Source organism: Podarcis filfolensis (assembly GCF_964270895.1).
Source record: "Podarcis filfolensis genome assembly, chromosome: 1".
Lineage (NCBI taxonomy): Eukaryota > Metazoa > Chordata > Lepidosauria > Squamata > Lacertidae > Podarcis > Podarcis filfolensis.
In genome coordinates, this window is record NC_139604.1 from 11,954,817 (window position 1) to 11,974,425 (window position 19,609).

General features: G+C 40.4%; 1 protein-coding gene across 1 annotated transcript in view; it reads right to left on the reverse strand.

The window, feature by feature from the left end:
• Positions 1–221: 221 nt before the first annotated feature.
• The window catches only part of SATB2 (SATB homeobox 2), a 118,431-nt gene continuing 99,043 nt past the window's right edge, over positions 222–19,609 (reverse strand). The window contains exon 11 of the mRNA XM_083628900.1: positions 222–1,058. Coding sequence (XP_083485026.1) covers positions 603–1,058 — 456 coding nt within the window. The 3' untranslated portion in view covers positions 222–602. The remainder of the gene's footprint in view (positions 1,059–19,609) is intronic.

Genomic DNA, 19,609 nt, shown 5'->3' on the forward strand with positions numbered 1-19,609 from the left:
TTTAAAAAATATATAACAGGGATAAACATAGAAAATAAATAGGTATTTCAAAATAGTAACCACACCCTGAGAGCAGGCAGCAGTTTATCTAAAAGCCAAAGCAACTCATTGTGAAGTGGTTTTTTTTATACATAAACAAGACTCATATTTTAACGAGCTCATTTCACAGTCTATACTTTCAGATTGTTATGTCCCATGCAAATTTCATATACGTGGGGATATATATATATATATATATATATATATATATATATATATATGCCGTTATCATTTCCTTCATTGATTTCATAGGTCTATTTCTTCCTGTAACTTGCTAGAAGGTCCTTTCATAAGTGCAAGGTTAACGCTGATGTAATCATACGTGAATTACAATTAACATTGTCTCAGTCAAACATAAAAGTGTAAGACTCAAGTGCCTTTTACAAGGGAATGTCTGATTGGGCTATGCAAAATAATAGTTCGGTTTGCACATACTCTATGCGCACTGGGGGGGAAACCCAACTTTATGCGCACTTTTAAAAAAAAAACTTTTTAAAAAGAAGAAGCCAAAAATAAAATAAAAAATTGGATCAATGTATTGCTTTTCCTGTGATGTTTTCACATTATCTCTGGTCAGTTTCTGAAGCAGTTGCCTTGTTTTTTTCAGGATTCTCTTCTTCGGTTTCCACTTTGTACATTTCCTCAGAGCCCTCCTCACTGTCATTCTCCTCTGACTCAGTCAGTAGCTCCTCGTCTTTGTATTCTGCCACATCTACCACGGTGCCCATGTGCTCTTTTAGCTTCCCATGATGCTTCACATGGTAACGCTGGTTCTGGAAGAATTTGATGATGGTGTGTTTAGGCAGATCCAACTGGGCAGATAAAGTGTGGATGGCCTCCTGATCCGGATAGAGGCCAACATCATGGATGAAACTTTGAAGGATGCCCAAAGCCTCTAAAGAAATTTTAGTACGAGATCTTGTTTTTTTGGTACACGTGTCCTCTGCAGGTGGAGGTGGGGCCTCTTCTCTCGGAGGTGAGTTTTCCTTTGCTGGTTGGGATTGCTGTCTATGAAGCACCTGAAAATTGAAAAAAGCATACCTGTTTAAAGTAAGTCTGCCATGACACCAAATGTAATAGAATTAATACGTTACTAATTATGATTATTACATTTATTCAAATATATAAAATACAAACCAGCTTGTCAATAATTTAAAACCAAAGACATAGAAAAAATATAACACTACCCAAAATCTGTGCTTCAGCTTTTTTTTTTTATTCTCAATTTTAGATCTGAGAAGACCAGAACTGTTAAAGAGGAGAAACATGGAACCATTTGTAAGGCAGAGTGCACGCGTGTGCATGAACCACGAGAAACTATGGGTAAAGTGAAAGTCTTATCCTCAATTATCAGCCTTGGAAGATTCAAGAAATATATTTCTTCTCCTGTTATGATGGAAGGTGGCTTACGTCCTAAGCATTAAAAAAACTTGTGGGGCCTAGAAAATGTAATGAGTTGAAATAAATGTTACTGGCACTCTTGCTGCATAACTTTTCAATGATGACATGGATGTGTGGTCCAAAGCAGCATGCTGCCATCGAAGTGAGAAGTCCAGCCATTCAATTCCCTAACTTCATTAAGCAGCTACACGGTAGGTCCTGAATTGCTCATCTTGAAGGCCAACGTTTGCTCTGGTGATCTGCGTGTCTTAAACAAACATACTCCAGCCATGCTGCAGAAAGGAATGCTGCAATTATTTGCTATAAATAAATTGGCTCAGGAAAAACAACAACACAATGCGAGAGCAACTAGTCCAAATGAGAAATATCAACTTCTTTCTCTTATCAAAAGGAGCATTGTTCCAGGCCTCCACAAGATGATTCTTTTCAGTATTTCTTTTGTTTTTGCTTTGCTTTGAGACTAGTTTTTTAGTATAATCTTAATGCTTGTACATTTATCCCTAGGGGTACTGCAACACAGCAAGAAAAGGAGCAGTATGAACCCCACTCCCACCAACCCAACAGAGAGCAGCATCCAGTGTAAATTAGGTCTGGAGTCTATTTGCATGAGGAAGAGGAGCTGGCATTGGTTCTCTACCATGTTGGTTTAGTAACCCCATGGCTGGCTATATGTACTAGAGGGGAAAGAATGCAATCATACAATGGATCCCTATCAACAGAGTTGCAGCTCCTCTGCAGTTGTCAATAGGCAAAGCTCTACTGATATCTGTCTTGTGTGTTCTCTTGAGTGATAGCTCCGTTGGCTCATGTACTCACAGCCAGATAAATCTCTGGTCTTGCATTTAACGCTCAGGAGGGGAAATTTCATGTGAGAAACCATCCTGAAAGCACAGGCACTTTAAAAAGGCGCATGTACAAAGCTTCTTGACGCAGCCTTTGTCAGAGGGGTTGAAAGAACTACAGCGACCACTGTACATCACAGAAGAGAAGAAAGGCTATCTGTTTAATTTCAGTTAAGTGGAACTAAGAAAACCAGATTCAAGCCAACCTGACAAGTATTAAATACCTGGGATATGTAAAACAATACACCTAAGACATTAAAATGTTTAATTTGCGATGAAATTGGCTTCAAAACGACATACAGTGGTACCTTGGGTTAAGTACTTAATTTGTTCCGGAGGTCCGTTCTTAACCTGAAGCACCACTTTAGTTAATGGGGCCTCCTGCTGCTGCTGCACCGCCGGAGCACAATTTCTGTTCTCATCCTGAAGCAAAGTTCTTAACCCGAGGTACTATTTCTGGGTTAGCGGAGTCTGTACTTAACCCAAGGTACCACTGTACTGGTTTGTTGAAGAGGGTGTTCATTCCGCTTTTATATGGCACCATATTCAGTGTTGCGACTAGAGAGTGTAAAACATTTTAAACAGGAAAATGCACCTAGTTCTTTGTTAACTTTATCTGAAGAACAGGTGGCCAATTGGTACAGGCCCTAATCCAACTGCATATAAGAAGATTACACCCAAGTCAGACAAGTACTCCAGTCTCCATAACCATGAGCCTCAGAACTAGGCAATCTTCTCATGCTCACCAGCTTCCATTAAGACAAAGATCCTTGGGATGTCCAAGTCAGGGTACTGTGGCTTAATGTCAGTTAACAAATAAGCCATCTCATGCACTTTGTAGAAGCAACATCTTAACTGAAAATGGCAGAGTTCTGTGAAGAGTCTCTTGTCATAAACATTGTTCCTAAGAAATAAGTCAAATGTCTTAACTTCCAAGTAACTGTGCTCAGGATCATAGCACAAATTTGATTCAGTTCTCTGCTTTCACTCCTCCCTTCACTTCGCCATTAGCACAAGCAAGTCTTCACTTCAATTTTGGCCATCTGGAACTGACTTCCTATTTCTTCCCCAAATCAGTTCCCATCTCCTTGCAAATCAGAACTGAAACATGTTTTGTTCCCTAGCCACAGGTCTCAAATGTTTCTGCTTTCTCTAATGCATATTCACTTTAATGTTGAAAAGGGATCTACATTTGTATAAGAAAGCTAAAGCACAAGACTTTTGTTTTTTTGATGGGGGAAACTACTTTTCATAGGTATTACATTTTCACTTTTCTGAGGTATTAGTCTATTCAGATAGAAAACATACAGATATCTAATATGATGAAAGTTGACTTTGAAAAGATAAGTGACTCCTATTAAATCACACAACATTGCAATATGTTTTGAAGGCCACAATGAAATCCAGCTGGGAACCATGTGTAAAAAATAATAGTACACGCCTGCAGGGAAGGAAGTATGATATGGAATGATTAAGTTTAGGAAAATATATAATGTAGTATATCATTAAGGGAATGATCTGTATTACTTGTAATAAGCTACGGCAGAGGTTTCAAACTGTATTCCAGAGAACTCTGGAGTTGCTAGAAAACTGATCAAAGCCTCCTCAGTCAGAATATCAGTTAATAATGGACCAGCTTCTCTGAACATCAGTGTGCCTTCCACTATGGATTTTCCACTGCTTGCAGTAGCCAAGCGAGAGTTTTTGGTGTAAGGCTGGTATTTTTGTTTTTGTTTTAATTATACTGTCCAAGTGTCTTTAAAAGCTGCCTGATATGTGGAACGGTGAAACCTTTTCTCATCACTCTTTGATGGTAAAAGCCTCTGCTACATTTCTGCATTAAAAGATATGGATGGAGGAAGATGAAGACCACTGAGCTTTCAAAAAAAAGTCCTCATAGAACTAAAAGCAAATAATTATATAAGGAATAGTGGGAAATGCTGCAGGAACTGGAAACTCCATGAAGATCAATTAAAAGGGTTTAAGTCACACTAGATGAAGAAGAACCAATCGGTGGCTCCCTGCCCCCAGTGGATTTGGCCCTGGGTGCTATATTCAGCTATTCACAGAGTGAAAGCCAACATTAGCAAAACTCAGAGTAAACTCATAGAAATCAATAGGCTTAAATTACTGAAATCCAGAAATTTATAGAGCCAGGCTCCATTTCCACAGATAGGAGCAGACCCATCCCAGAGGAGCACACATTTGCAACTCCATCATTCTCACAGAGCAAGCAGGTCTTGTGAATGAGTACATCACACCTTCCCTTTAAACTGGTAGACAGGGCATGGTAACTATTTGGAGAACTTTGTTGCTTCCATCCAGTTCTGAATGTCTTGCAGGATTCCTGAACTCCTGAATCGTGACTCCTGAACGTTTTGTCTGCCTCAATAAAGTCCTGTTTTTTACTAACATGTAAGAGCCCCCGTGTGTGTGTGTGTGTGTGTGTGTGTGTGTGTGTGTGTGTTGGGCATGAAACAGGATATAGGGAAAGAGTCTCATGTGAAGTGGCCCCCATGATTTAACAATTTGTGGAATTCTTGTAATGAGTCTGAATCAGGGATGGCCTGAGACGTTTGACTCTGGCACTGTATATAAAATGGCCCGGCCTGCTACTGCTCCCCACCCCCCACCCCAGATCTAGGCCTCTTCCCGTGCTGCTGCCAGCCCAATCACTACAACTGTACCCTTGCCTGCACCCGCACTGCTGTCACAACACAGCAGCAGCAGTAAGGGTGCAGCACCAAGGGCAACAGCACTGTGTCCGTGGTATGGGAAGCCCCAATGGGGCTGGCAGCAACACGGCAGGGGCAGGGAGAATCAGAAGTATCTTTTTGCATCAGCCACTAGCCATAGCAATAAAATAAAATACAATGTACTGAAGACAGAGGTAAAAACTTAACTATACAAAATTCATTATAGAGGTTTACATCAATAATCAAAACATAGGGAGGGTGGAAAGCAGCTCAGTTGCCTGAGGCAAATGGCTTCACCTTCCCTCATGCATGGGCCACCCTTGGTTTTAACAGCTGCAGCCAAGAAGGGTGACAAGTGTGAACCATTCATTTGCCAACAGTGGCGTTTCACCTGAAGCAGCAGAAACTGTGGTTCTGCCTTGCTCTTTCCTAGTGGGTAGGGAAGAGAAACCCAGCACATTTCAGGGAGGGAGGATAATGACCCTTCTTATGCGACATAAGAACAATCCTTCCATTCCTTTCACTGTTTTACAGAAATGTTTTATAATCCTTTTTATTTCTATGGCATAACAGTCATTGTGTGGAAACTGTAAGGGATTTATGATAATGTTATGTAAAGGTAAAGGGACCCCTGACCATTAGGTCCAGTCGTGACCGACTCTGGGGTTGCGGCGCTCATATCGCTTTATTGGCTGAGGGAGCTGGCATACAGCTTCCGGGTCACGTGGCCAGCATGACTAAGCTGCTTCTGGCGAACCAGAGCAGCACACGGAAACGCCGTTTACCTTCCCGCCGGAGTGGTACCTATTTATCTCCTTGCACTTTGACGTGCTTTCGAATTGCTAGGTGGGCAGGAGCAGGGACCGAGCAACGGGAGCTCACCCCATCGCGGGGATTCAAACTGCCGACCTTCTGATCGTCAAGTCCAAGGCTCTGTGGTTTAACCCACAGCACCACCCGCGTCCCGGTTATGTACGCTCTGGCAAACATTTTGTTTAAGTCTGCTGCAACACATTGTATGTGGCTACTTGGAAACTTTAGTTGGTTTAAAATATATGGCATAATTATTGACTGGAACCAGTCAAACGGAACATTATCTTGCCAGTGTGAACACAATTGCACTGGCTCCCAGTTCATTTCCAAGTGCTTTCATCCCTTAAAGTCCTAAGCAGCTTAGAATTTGTGTGCCTTCTCCACATGAATCTGCTAAGTACTAAGATCACCCTCAGATCCTTGGAAGCCCTTCTCTGAATCACAGAATCATAGAAATGTAAAGATGGCAGTCCAACTGCCTGTAATGCAGGGATCATTTGCCTAACACGGGGCTCAAACACAGCACCCTGAGATTTTGAGTTTCCTGCTCTACTAGCTGAGCTGAGCAAAGGTGAGTTAGATGGTGATGCCTTTTAGTGGTGGTTCCTCAAATTTCAAATTTTCAAATCTGGTGGGTTTCAGATCTTTAAATCTTTTCACTTTTTAACTGTGAGACTTTTGGTTACTGATTAACAATACTGTTTGTACTTGTTTGGATTGTTCAGTTGCTTTAACTTTGTTGTTAGTTGCTCTGGGAGGCCTTTACAGTGGTACTTTGGGTTAAGTACTTAATTCATTCTGGTGGTCCGTTATTAACCTGAAAGGGATGTAATCTGAAGCGTATGTAACCCGAGGTACCACTGTACAGAGGAAAACAAAATAACAGAAACAACAGTAAATAAAATAATGTGCAGAGGAGAGAATTATCTGGTAGGAGAGACAGATGTGGCTACAGTGAACTAGGACAGCTTCACAGAGTTTGTAAGCTGATTCCAAATGCATGTGAAATTCATGACAAGCCAAACTTGCTTCCATTTTTTGACTACTGAAATGTACAATACTAGTAACTTTGCTTACAGCAGAAAATATTCAGCCTAAAGCTGTCACTGGTTTAAAACCACTGAGTTTCTTTAAAAAGCACTGGACAAAATGACATCTCCCAATGTCAAATACCCATCAACTGTTCATATATTCACTACTTTTCAATGTCTCATTCAGGTGTCTCAGACGTAGAGTGTATTAAATCTCTAGAACCTCATTTTAAATGCTGCACTTTGGAAGTGTATGTTTATGCTGAAGGGTGCACTGTGTATTTACATTTTTGAAACAGATGTTTGCAGATGCAATAAATGTACCCATAGAGAACTGTATCATACCATTCTACAGCCTCCAATTTATATAGAGAAGAGCACAACAATAACAACAAAGCTTGGGTAAATAAACGGCACCTTTCAACACAATCTTAGTCTGGGCGTCCTGTTGGCAAGAGTGTTAATTAGATAGAATTTTCTGCCAAGAACCTTTACTAGCTGCTAGGAATGTCTACATGAGAAACTGTAGCAGAAGTTACAATTTGCACCTGTGCTTGTTTTTCCTTTCAAAGCAGTGGTTAAGACTTTATTTTATTTTGCTGTGAAAGGTATTTGTGTCCTTTAGCTAAACAGGGCAGCACTACATTACAAAGCTCCAACAGAAGTATTTTCTTTGAGTTTGTTTGGAGCCGTGATTTAGCACCTTGATGCAATAAAACTCCATTAAATACTGTGATTTAGTTCCATCACTTTTCTTGGACTGCAGAGTATCCTAAGGTTACAAGCTGAGGAAAATTCAAACTGTTATTAAAAAAAAAAAAACCACACATACACACCCCAAAAAAACTGTCTATGAAGTGATGACAAATTACAGACTACAGGTGTTAGATTACATTTTGACTTCAGGCAGGTTTAATATACCTTGGCTTCCTTTTACAATTGCTCACAGCATGTACAGTTATGGACAGGGGAGTTTAAAAAAAAAAATAGTACTCAATAAATGAAGACCATGTCAAAAGAAATCAATATGAGCGTGCAAAATGGTAGGAAGTCTGACATGGATATATATATGTTCACTTTCATCTAGCTTCCTTTAATATTGTAACCAAAATGCTACTGGCATTTTTCATGTATTGCCTTTTTTAAAAGGGTTTAATAATTGCTTCATGAAGTAAACACTGGTATCACAGATAATTGAACCACCAAGGTGTGATATACATTGAACTTAATTTCATCAAGGTTGAAATATCTCTTTTGAGTCTTTTTTTTTAATGACATTTATCTGAAAATGTTCCTATTTTTCTGAGGATTTTAGCAAGGAACAGGATTATTATTTTTCTGAGAATTTTAATAAGGAACAGTATTAAATGTATCTGCATGACTTTTAGGCACTAAATTGATTTTTCTAAGAGCACTAGCTAAATGAGCATAATAAATGAATTAAAAAGCATTGCAAAGAATGGGAGGCTGAAGGAGAAAGGTCTTAGCTCAGTGGCAGAGCACATCCTTTGCATGGAGATGGTTCCAAGTCCCCAGCATTTCCAATTCAATGGCCACATAGCAGATAATGATAGACAGCTTGAGATTTCGGAGAGCCACTGTCAGTTAAATCATGTAACTTGCTGGGATTCCTGTCCACTCAATGTTAGACAGGTGCTATCTCTGTTGTCCTCTTTCAACAAACCTCTTGAGATCTGTTCCAATGTATTTATATCATACACACACAAACACATTGAAATATGTATTGAAAAGGGTAACAGAGTAGACAACACCAGTCCAATGAATACATGGTTTGACTTGGTATAAGGCGGCTTCATATGTCCAGAAAGAACATAAAAGGGAATCAGTTAAGATACTACTACAGGAAAGTACTGATTTTTGATTCCAGTATATTCAGACTAAACGTGACTAATTTCTGCCATTTTCTAATGAAGGTATCACTTTCATCACTTCATTTTTCAAATGCATAAACAAAACACATGATGAGCAAAGATTATCTTCAGTTTATCTGCTTGATTGATTTCATTACGCGACATTAAAATGTCTGCAAGATCAAAGTTCTGTCTTGTCTTTATCTATCTGCCTTGTTGTTTGTTACAATTAAGCAGTATGCTTAAGAACATAAGAAGAGCCTCCTGAATCCAGCCAATGTTCTCACAGTAGGCAACCAATTGCAAACAGGATCTGAACCCAAGAGCACCCTGCTTTCCTGTGGCTTCCGGCAACAGGCATTCGGAAGCATGGCTGCCTCCAGAGAGGGAGAAAAATGTTTCTCTATCCATTTCTCCATGCCATGTATAATTTTATAAACTTCTATCGCGTCACCTCTTACTTGCCTTTTCTCTCGTCCCAAGCACTGCAACCTTTCTTCACAGGGTATCGCTCCATTCCCATGATCATTTTGGTTGCCCTTTTCTGAACCTTGTGTTTTCCTCCCATCATTTTTGTAAAATTATAAAACATTCTTTTAAAATAAATAAATGTCAAAAATGTGCAGGGGGTGCTGGTCATGGGCTCCCCCAAGCTGCTCAATACACTTCCGAATATATAACATTTTAATCCTCCATGGCCAGACTTGCTGGTAAAATCACCCTATATTCTCAGCGGACATACACATTGCAGTCTAAATGCTAGGAATATGCCATTTCTTTGCAGCAGATGAGTGAGCTGATCTCCTCAACAGCTGAGTAACAACTATGCATTTGTTCCTCAATAAAGTGGAAGGCCATGACTTGAGCACATGTTCTCTTCACTTGTGTTTATATAAGCTAAATTCTGAGTTATGGTTCTGAGTAATTTCACTATGACTTGTTCTTTATAATAAGCAATGATGCTTAGAAAAATAGCACTAATATTTCATTAACACTATTCTAGATTACCATATTTTTTGCTCTCTAAGACTCACTTTTTCCCTCCTAAAAAGTAAGGGGAAATGTGTGTGCATCTTATGGAGCAAATGCAGGCTGCGCAGCTATCCCAGAAGCCAGAACAGCAAGAGGGATCACTGCTTTCGCTGCGCAGCGATCCCTCTTGCTGTTCTGGCTTCTGGGATTCAGAATATTTTTTTTCTTGTTTTCCTCCTCCAAAAACTAGGTGCGTCTGGTGGTCTGGTGCGTCTTATAGAGCGAAAAATATGGTATATAGACAGAAAGGCACCATCTTCATGCATGACTTGCTGCACTATTTCACATAAACCTAGAACAGGAACCAGAACCAGAAAAAGGATACAAAGTGGCTCAGATATTTGTAGGAATCCCTGTTAAACCATGGCGTTAATCCTCAAATGCGGTTTGAACAAGCAAAGGGATTAGCACAGGTCTTGGGTGGTTTACAGGTGTCAAGCATAATGAATGTGTTGCATCTAACATCCATCCAAAAAAATCTGTTCTCTGGACAAGCCCTAAGAAAAAAATGGGTGCTCATGTAGCACAAAAACGTATTCGTCCAAGTTAGAAGTTTACTAGGTGAGTGAGCATTAAATGAGGCTGGGCTAGTTGTTGAATCACTCAGTCTCATAAAGAAACCCACTTTGGAACTAGTACTGGTGATTGAAATCTCTCTCTCTCTCTCTCTCTCTCTCACACACACACACACACACACACACACACACACACACGTTTGGGGGAAGGGGGTTAGGGAAGGAAGGGAAGGAGAAGACTGATTGTAGATTTATTTCTTACAAATTTCCCCATGCAGCCTCCCTGTCCCAAGTGAGCAGATGGTTTAATGTTAGTCAGGGTCAGGAATTGCCCTTGTGGCTTCCTGCCTGCCTGCCTTTGTAGATTATCTAGATCATATTAAGATATGCAGCCCCCAAAATTAGAGAAGCTAAGTAGAGTACTTAAAACACTAGGCAGCCACAGACTTTGTTTCTTGTGCATGCTGAACTCATAACTTATGAATAGTTAGATCTGAACTAAACAAAAATACTGGCTCTTGGACAACATATTTATGTTATCAAGCACTTCTTTGTCTACATGCAGCCACTTTCTGCCTCCTGTACTTAATCATTTCCCCATTCCTTCTCCTTCTCTGGGCCAAATGAGCCACTACACAAAATGCACATGAATCAACCACCATCCTTTCAATGTAGTTATTTGCCTGCCTCATTTCTATTGATGCCAACAATTTGACAGAAAATAAGAATGTACACATATTCACACAGACTTTACCTTCAGAGTCTCCCTATTTTGCATCTAAAATTCTGCTTGAAATGCTACCATGGATCAAATTAGGTTGTCTAACAAAATGTGGAGGGAAGTGGTGCTGCTATATTTGGGAATTTGTTTCATGCACCATTTGTGCATATAGCTAGAAACTTAAATTCAAACAATCATCTGGGCGTTAAAATCGATATATGCACTGCCAGCACCATGCTTCTTTCTGGTCCATACTACTCCCCTTACGAATTCCAAGCCAGAGTGCCAGAAGAAGGCACAACTGGCAGAATTATTCCCAATGCATTACCATAAAATAAGGTGTTTGTTGTATATGAGCATCAGATGGTCATTTATTTACTTGCAGGATGGTTTGCTATTTATATTTTCTGCCTACAACAAAACATAGCCCTGACCTTTCATTCTATATGAAGTCTTCTTAGTGCCTAGACTCAACAACTTTGTATTCCCTTAATTCCTTGGACCATATCCTCAGTATTTTTAATCCCCTCCCAACCCTGCAGGAAAGGATTTGCATTGCAATTTAATTCACAGCCCTGCCTTTAGCACCCATTGTTTCTCAGCTCCTTGCTTTTCATTCCATTGCTTGCCTGCTTTGTCTTACTCCCTTGAATGATGTTGACTTTTGCCTAGTCCCCTTGCCTGCCCAGTAGTCCTGTTTCAGCTCCCCTTTCCAGCATAAATCCTCTCCAGTCTTAGGTCATTTGTGGCTTTTCCCATCTACCTTTTTAGCAAGTCTCAATACCTGACACTTAACAGCAGGCACTGAAAAAGGCTATAGGTGTGCAATATTTTCAAAGCTTGTGAAATTATTGTTCTATATGTATTTCATGACTATGAATCAAAGCACCAAACTCTACTTTCTCACATCTCAGCAAAGTATTAAATTCCCTGCTGATTCTTCTAGGTCTAAACTAAGGAAAGTATTTTACTAAAGGAAATCTCCGAGGTCAACTAGCAATTAACTGAAAGGTTCTGATTGAATATACTATTGACTGCTCTCACATCAGGCAGCTTCCTGTTTATTATACCTTATGGGCTGACTAGGTGCCAAGACATTAAGCTGTCAATAATGTATTAATAGTGAACTATCCCCCTCCCCCCATTTGCCCAACAAATCCTCACATATTAAGGCCCATGATGAAATGATGAAAATCCTCACAATTAATGTAAATTAGTTCTTTGGGTTATTAAAACGTGGAAAAAATAATGAACAATGTGAAACACTTCAGAAATTGAAATACACAGACCAAATGACCTGATTAGGACTATTTCCTAAAATCTTTGTATAATTTACATAAAGCATAAAGTTACTTTAGATATCTGTCCTAATTTAGTATGCAGATTAATAATTCACCTTGCTCAACATACGATGCATGGTATTGTGATTGTTTTCCTTTAAAATACGTTGTAGATTTCCAAAAATGATATCCAGCACCTTTGATAACTTATTCAGAATACACCTAAACTGAACATACTGAACATTGTGTGCAATATACCTAACATACCACGTAAAATGTCATAACTGCTGGTATATGAATGCTGCCAGCAGTCCTCAAGATCACAAATCATTGCACATGGACATTTTTAATTCACAAACAAGTAGGTCTCACTTATAATAATTTCTGTCAACCTGACAGTTTCCCTTCTGGTGTATTGGGTGCACGAAGAGCAATCATATGTTTAAGATGTTTATAGGGAATTTGAACTCATAATAGTTTTTTCCCCAAAGCAGAGAACAACAGGTTGTGCAAACACTTCTTATATCATAACTGTGTGTTTAGTGAGCTGATGCGTCAGTTAGTAAACTAGTGCTGCCACATAAATTGCCACTGTCCTGTGCTGCAGATTCTTCACTGAAGAGACATGCTTGGATCCTGATTGCCATCAAACTGCTCCTGGCTCCACCACTTTAGTTCAACCCAGCTTTTTGAACAGTTAGGGAAGGCTGGGTTTTTTTTAATGACAAGTGGGATGAAGCTACATAGATTGCGCCACTTCAAGTTATCCTGAATAACTCTGCCATACTTGCTACACCTGCTTCCATTTCTACCACTACAATGAAAAGTCTCTTTGGATTCAGGCTGTCAATAAACCCATAAATAAGTTAATAAACCTCCCTTTCTCTGTTAGCTCTTTTAGTGTGACAAAGGTTTGTGTAAGTCAAACACTTGCATACATCATCATCATCATCATCTAAATTTATATACCACCCTTTATCCAAAGATCACAGGGTGGTTCACAACATAAAAATACAAAATGAGAACATAAAATACATAATAAAACAAAAACAAGCCAATAAACCCTCTCCCACAAATACATTTAAATGACCATAGAATGTTACAGTTACAGATAGGTAGCCGTGTTGGTCTGCCATAGTCAAAACAAAAAAAAAAAATTTCCTTCCAGTAGCACCTTAAAAACCAACTAAGTTGGTTCTTGGTATGAGCTTTCGTGTGCATGCACACTTCTTCAGATACACATCTGAAGAAGTGTGCATGCACACGAAAGCTCATACCAAGAACTAACTTAGTTGGTCTTTAAGGTGCTACTGGAAGGCATAGAATGTTAATCAGCCCAAGGCCTGGTTACAGAGAAATGTTTTCATCTGTCGCCTAAAGATATGTAACTAAGGTGAGCTTCTGTGAGAAGACACAAGTGGGAAGCCATCACAGAAAAGGCCTGTTCTTGTGGTGCCACCCTGGCATCTCATGGAGGAGGCACACAGAGATGGGCCTCAGATGATGACTGCAGAGTTTGGGTCAGTGCATGTGGGGAGAGGCGGTCCTTGAGGTATTGCAGTCCTGAACCATTTATAGCTTTATTGGTCAAAAGCAGCACTTTGAATTGGGTCCAGAAACTAACTGACAGCTAGTGCAGTCAGCCCAGAAAATCACCCAAAGCCATCAGTAGACCCTTTGGATCAAATAGACTCCAAGGGCAGACCATTCCAATAGGTCCTCTGCCTCTGCAGAGGGGAAAAGGCGCTGAAAATCTAAATCTCAGCAGGAAGTGATCTGACCATGACAAGGAATGGATGTCAATATCCCTCACTTTCAGACCACCCTCTTCCTGCCCAGTAGAGAAAACAAGGTCCAGAATGTGGCCTACCACTTGTGTTGGGCTGATGACATGTTGGGACAGCCCTGTGGTCATCACAGCAGCCATGAGGTCCTGAGCCACACTAGAGCAAGTCGCCTCGGCATGGATGCTGAAGTCCCTCAAAACCAGCAGGCTAGGAGTCCTCAATACTGCCTCCAAGACCAGCTGTCAGCTCAGGCAGGGAGACTGCTGGGCAGCAAGTAAACCAGCAGAATTCCTAATCTGTCCCATTCGCCCAACGCCAGGAGCACACTCTTTATCACTTTCACAAATAAAAAGTTTGTCTGATTTTTCATTTCCCCTACCAACATCAAGCAGACACTAAGTTAAATTTAATTAACGATTTACAACAAACAGTGAGAAATTATTTAGAGAGGACTTCAAGTCCTTAGCATTCAAGTGTCTAAAAAAAGTATTATATAAAGAAAACTTTTAATGAATTGAATAGAGAAAAGCACTTTAATTAAATGCTGTCAAAGAGGATTGTATTAATGACTGCACACAGAGGAATTTAAAGCAAGCCAAGTATATTTAGCAAATAGGAACTGGGCTTTAGAAGGCTGTAACTATTTATGCTTCCAGAACTGCAATGCATCTAGATCACGGTGCCAAGTGAAACCAGTTATGTTATTAGATATGATTTTATTTATTGAGGACTATTAAAATTTCAAATGTGACAGGGAAAACATTTTTCACTTTCAAAATGAAACAAAATTATTTCCGCTTGTAGGAGGGAAAATAAATAATAAATAGTAATAATTACTTAGCACTTAACTGCTGGTGGGCTGTCTATACACATATTTGAAAGGCGGTGTGGAAATTTCTCCACGTCTCTTCATAGTGCAATGCAATCCAATGCATTTCTTCTCAGAACTACACCCCCACTGAATTCAGTGTGACTTATGCCCAATGTGTATAGGACTGCAGCGTTATAGAGCAATCCTAAAGTCATAAGAAGATTTCTTCTGGTATGTCCACTGAAAGTTCAGCAGTTGTGGATGGTGTTCTGCCACTGAAGGGGTGGATCACCTTCTCAGGGATCTAAGCGCCCTTGTTTCCCCAATATACTGCCAAAAAGACTCTTTCAGCTGAGGTTGGCATAGTCACTTCCCTCCACAGGGACATATGAAGCTGCCTTACACTGGTTGGAACACTGGTCCATCTAGCTCAGTATTGTGATTCGAGGACCCGCCCCCCGCTTGGGAATAATAAAGACACGTGGACACGGCATATAAGGTTAAGGTTAATGGGCTAGAAAAGGCAACAACTTTATGGATTACAGAATGTGAGAAGGTACTGGCTTAGGCATTGGACAAGAGCAATTTGACTCCACCCACTCAGGAGGAGGGGTGAGTCTAACGAGGGGTTAACCACCAGTAGGGGGAGCCTGTTGATGCCAATACAACTATAAGCTCTCCCCTGATGTCACCGGGGGTCGTGCCATGGCCCCCCGCCACAGAGGGCATCGAACAGGATCCACGACCGCCCGATTCCTTTAACGGAATACCCATAAGTGAAGGGGTAGGCGATGGCCACACCTTGCCCTTCCATACACCAACAACACATTCCAATGCCTAACCTCCAAATACCAAGAAAGTTGTGACGATTGCTACGAGGTAGGCGAAAAAAACCAACAGGCCGGTGCCAATTTGCCAATTGGAAAAAACTCCTACCAGGCCCCCTGGGCAACCAGGGCGACCAACCATGGGTCCATAGCAAGGTCAAGGGAGAGACTACGCACTAAAGGGAGTGGTGGGTGGGTGACTCGCAGGAATCGGCAGGGCAATGGCGGGGGAGAGCTGGCGCGGCCGAATTTGAACGGCTAGACCACGCTCCCGCGGTGTCTCCCGATTGGGAGACCGGTTGGGAGGCGTGGCACGCCAGCGGTGATGGCTGGGCAGGGGGCAAGACGCCCCCTGCGTGACGCGGGAGTCGGCTCCCGCTCACAACACCTCCCCTCCAGAAGGAGGAGAGGCCTTGTCTACACTGACTGGCAGCTGCTCTCCATGGCAGCTGCTCTCCATGGTGCAGGCAGGGAACTCTCCCAGCTCTACCTGGAGATGCCAGGGATTGAACTTGAGATCTTCTGCATGCAAAGTCAATGCTTCACCACTGAGCTGTGCCCCATTGGAGTCAATAGGAAGGGAACACCTGATGACACACTCTACTATGGATCTTATTTGTGTGCAGTTGGATACAGGGGGAAGCGATTCTTGAGATATGTTGGCCATAGGCCCTTTAGGGTTTTTTAAATTGAAACTAGCACTTTGAACTGGGCAGTAATAAAATTCCACAAATATAAATAAGCCTTTCCAACATGCTTATCAGATTATTAATAACCAAGCAGCTACTATACTTCAGTCTACCCATTCTACTCACTAGGAACACAGATTCTATATAGAATAGATTCAACATGTTTTATGTTTTTAGATATGCTGTAAGCTGCCCAGAGTTGCTGGAGAAATCCAGCCAGATGGGCGGGGTATAAATAATAAAATCATCATCATCATCATACAGTGTCTTTCAACCAAATGGTTGATCTGGCCCAGAAAACTTACTGCTTTGTTCCTTCCACTGTGCTCAATACTTTCTGCCCTCATCCCAGAAGCTGTGTCCAACAGATGTATACTCCTTTTTGTTGTAAGAGCAGATCCATGCAACCCAAAGAGAGCAACTCAATCTGTATTTTTGCATTGTGCTAAGGAGCATAACAAAAATCATGCACAATTTTTGGTGTTAGTTTTCTGACTTACTGATCTTGTTTCTATTCCTATGGAAGATTCTGCTCAATTAATATCCAGTTATTAGAGTATATGATCTGACCTGGACAGCTTCAGCTCTGGCATTTTTTTCTCTAGAAATTAGTTTCTATGTTGTTTGGAAATTGAAACTGTGGAAAATGCAGTTGCCCAAGTAAGCTGCAAATAGCATATTATTACAGCACTGGAAAGTTTGCACTCGTTACCAGTACATTTCTCAAGCATAAAATTAAGGTGCTGGGTTTGTCCTTTAAAGTCTTAAATAGCTTGGGATCAGCACGTTAAAGAGGGATCTTAAAGAATTCTCTGTGAGTTTTGTTGAGGAGGCACGAGTTCAAAACTGGAAAAACAATCTGAGATACTTTTCCAGTAATTCATTAAGTATAATACATAACTAAGGAAGTATCACCTCTTCCCAATGTTAGTTATAGTATGATTATAATGGAAGTTGCAAACGTAAGTCTTAATAAAAATCTGAAGCAAGTTCTAGCCACATTAGGCATGAATGTTAAACAAAAACAGCTGAAATGGCGTGATAGGTAGGTTTGGCTTCAACAGTAAAATTTCAGTGGCTTTCCACTGCAATTGTAATAACTATCTATCATAAGAAACTCTACTGGATATTTTAGATTCAAATATAAAAGGCCTCATTGCCTGTTGTGTGTAGCTTATTGGTTTTATCAAAATGCGTGCAAAGCTTTTAGGAACTAGGGTTCTAGGCTTCTATAAACTGTCATGAAACATCCAAATAGAGCTTATTAAAAAGAAAAGTGGTCAAACATTCATTAAAACTAAAACCACAGTGCATAGCCACACATTTCTCCAAGTGGTGAGGCATCAGTTTTCAAAAAGATGACAACTCAGAAGGCAACTATTTCACTTCAAGCATTTGACTTAATTTTACACACTTTCATTAAAATAGCTTTATTTTTTGAGGCCTCAAATGCCCTCTCTCAAAAGCTTTAAGATGGACCATTCAATTAAGTGGCATGAATACTGTAACCAGTATTGACAATGTACTTTGGTTGCATATTACTAATCAAACAAAAATTTGGGAAGGCAAATGAATAACTTTTTAAAGGTAGGGGTCATGCTGGGCAAGTTGGAACTTACGACAGGACGATCCTTTGGAGAAAAGGATATTTATATCTCCCTAACCCTCAAGAATGAGTCATACATACTGGAAAATATTAGACAACATTAAACTGAATGTACTCTGCCTTTAATTAGAACTTAATCTGTTGCCTAGGCTTTCCCTCTAAGTTTTAACTATATAATAGTTTCCTGCATTGTACTTTTAAAAAGTATTTTACAATTCTAATACAAATGAACACATGCTGAGACTTCTGTAGCTTTCCAGGTCTAAAGAGCAAACATTATTGTTTTTGTCTGTTTTATTGTTGCAACCTGCTCGTGTCTTTGGATGAATGGCAGGATAAAAGTTTTTAAAACAAATAAACTAAGTCATACTTAGGCACATTGGAATAAATGGATTTAAGTTACTTAAGTCCATTTTCTTAAGTGAGTCAGTTCTGATTATGACTAATGTTGGCTATTACCAAGTAAAATAATATTTTCACCATAACTACGTTTTGCCCACCTGCCTTATGTGCTTTGTAGACTGGACATCTTACACACTGCTTTAAAATCATAATTTGACTGAAAATAAGGACTGAGGACTATTTAAGCATTTTTCTCATATTGCCATGAAGAAATTACAGAAAATCTATGAAACTTAGAGGAATAATCCTGATTTTAGGCACAACTTCTGCATATGTAATTTTATTTATTTATTTATTTATTTATTTTGCATGCAGACCACCAGGGGAAGGTATATAAACTGGTGGAGGGGAAGTGGTCCAGCTGCTGTAACTGCTCCACAGAGTATGGACCTGGGAATAGCTGCCTAGCCATTACGTTGGTGTGCATAGATATCCAGAGCTGTAGAAGTGACGTAAGTGTTACCTTTCACAATAAATACCTAAATACTCTCCTTTGGCTGAGAAGCGCTCTTGATATAATATGCACACTGTATAAAAATGCCTACCACCAAGAGCTACCATATCAGGAAATGTGAACCGTAAAGGCAATGTTCAGGTGTTCTTAATATCTTCACATTAAATAACATTTTAAAGTAGTTCGTTTAGAGAATTATTTTTACCTATATCAGCATTAACAGAGTTAGGGATCACAGAAGTTTTAGTGGCAAATTTTTGCTTCTGCAGCCTCAGCACTAAGACTGGCACTAAGACAGCACTAAGAGTCAGCAACAGGTTAAAGCAACTTCACCAGTCTCAGTGCTGGACCTGGTAAAGTTAATGCCCTATCTCCATTGTCTTAGTATTCAATTGAGTGGGGATTAGAGCTGTTAATAATGATAGAGGAAAGGGTGTGTCGCTCCTTCTCAGTGATATTATTCATCCCTTTAGATAGATGATCTCAATTAAGAAGCCTGAAGGAGGGATGCGGGTGGCGCTGTGGTCTAAACCACTGAGCCCAGGACTTGCCGATCAGAAGGTTGGCGGTTCGAGTCCCAGCTCCTGCCCACCTAGCAGTTTGAAAGCACATCAAAGTGCAAGTAGATAAATAGGTACTGCTCTGGTGGGACGGCAAACGGCGCTTCCGTGCGCTGCTCTGGTTCACCAGAAGCGGTTTAGTCATGCTGGCCACATGACCCAGAAGCGGACAAACGCCAGCTCCCTCAGCCTATAGAGCGAGATGAGCGCGCAACCCCAGAGTCGTCCGCGT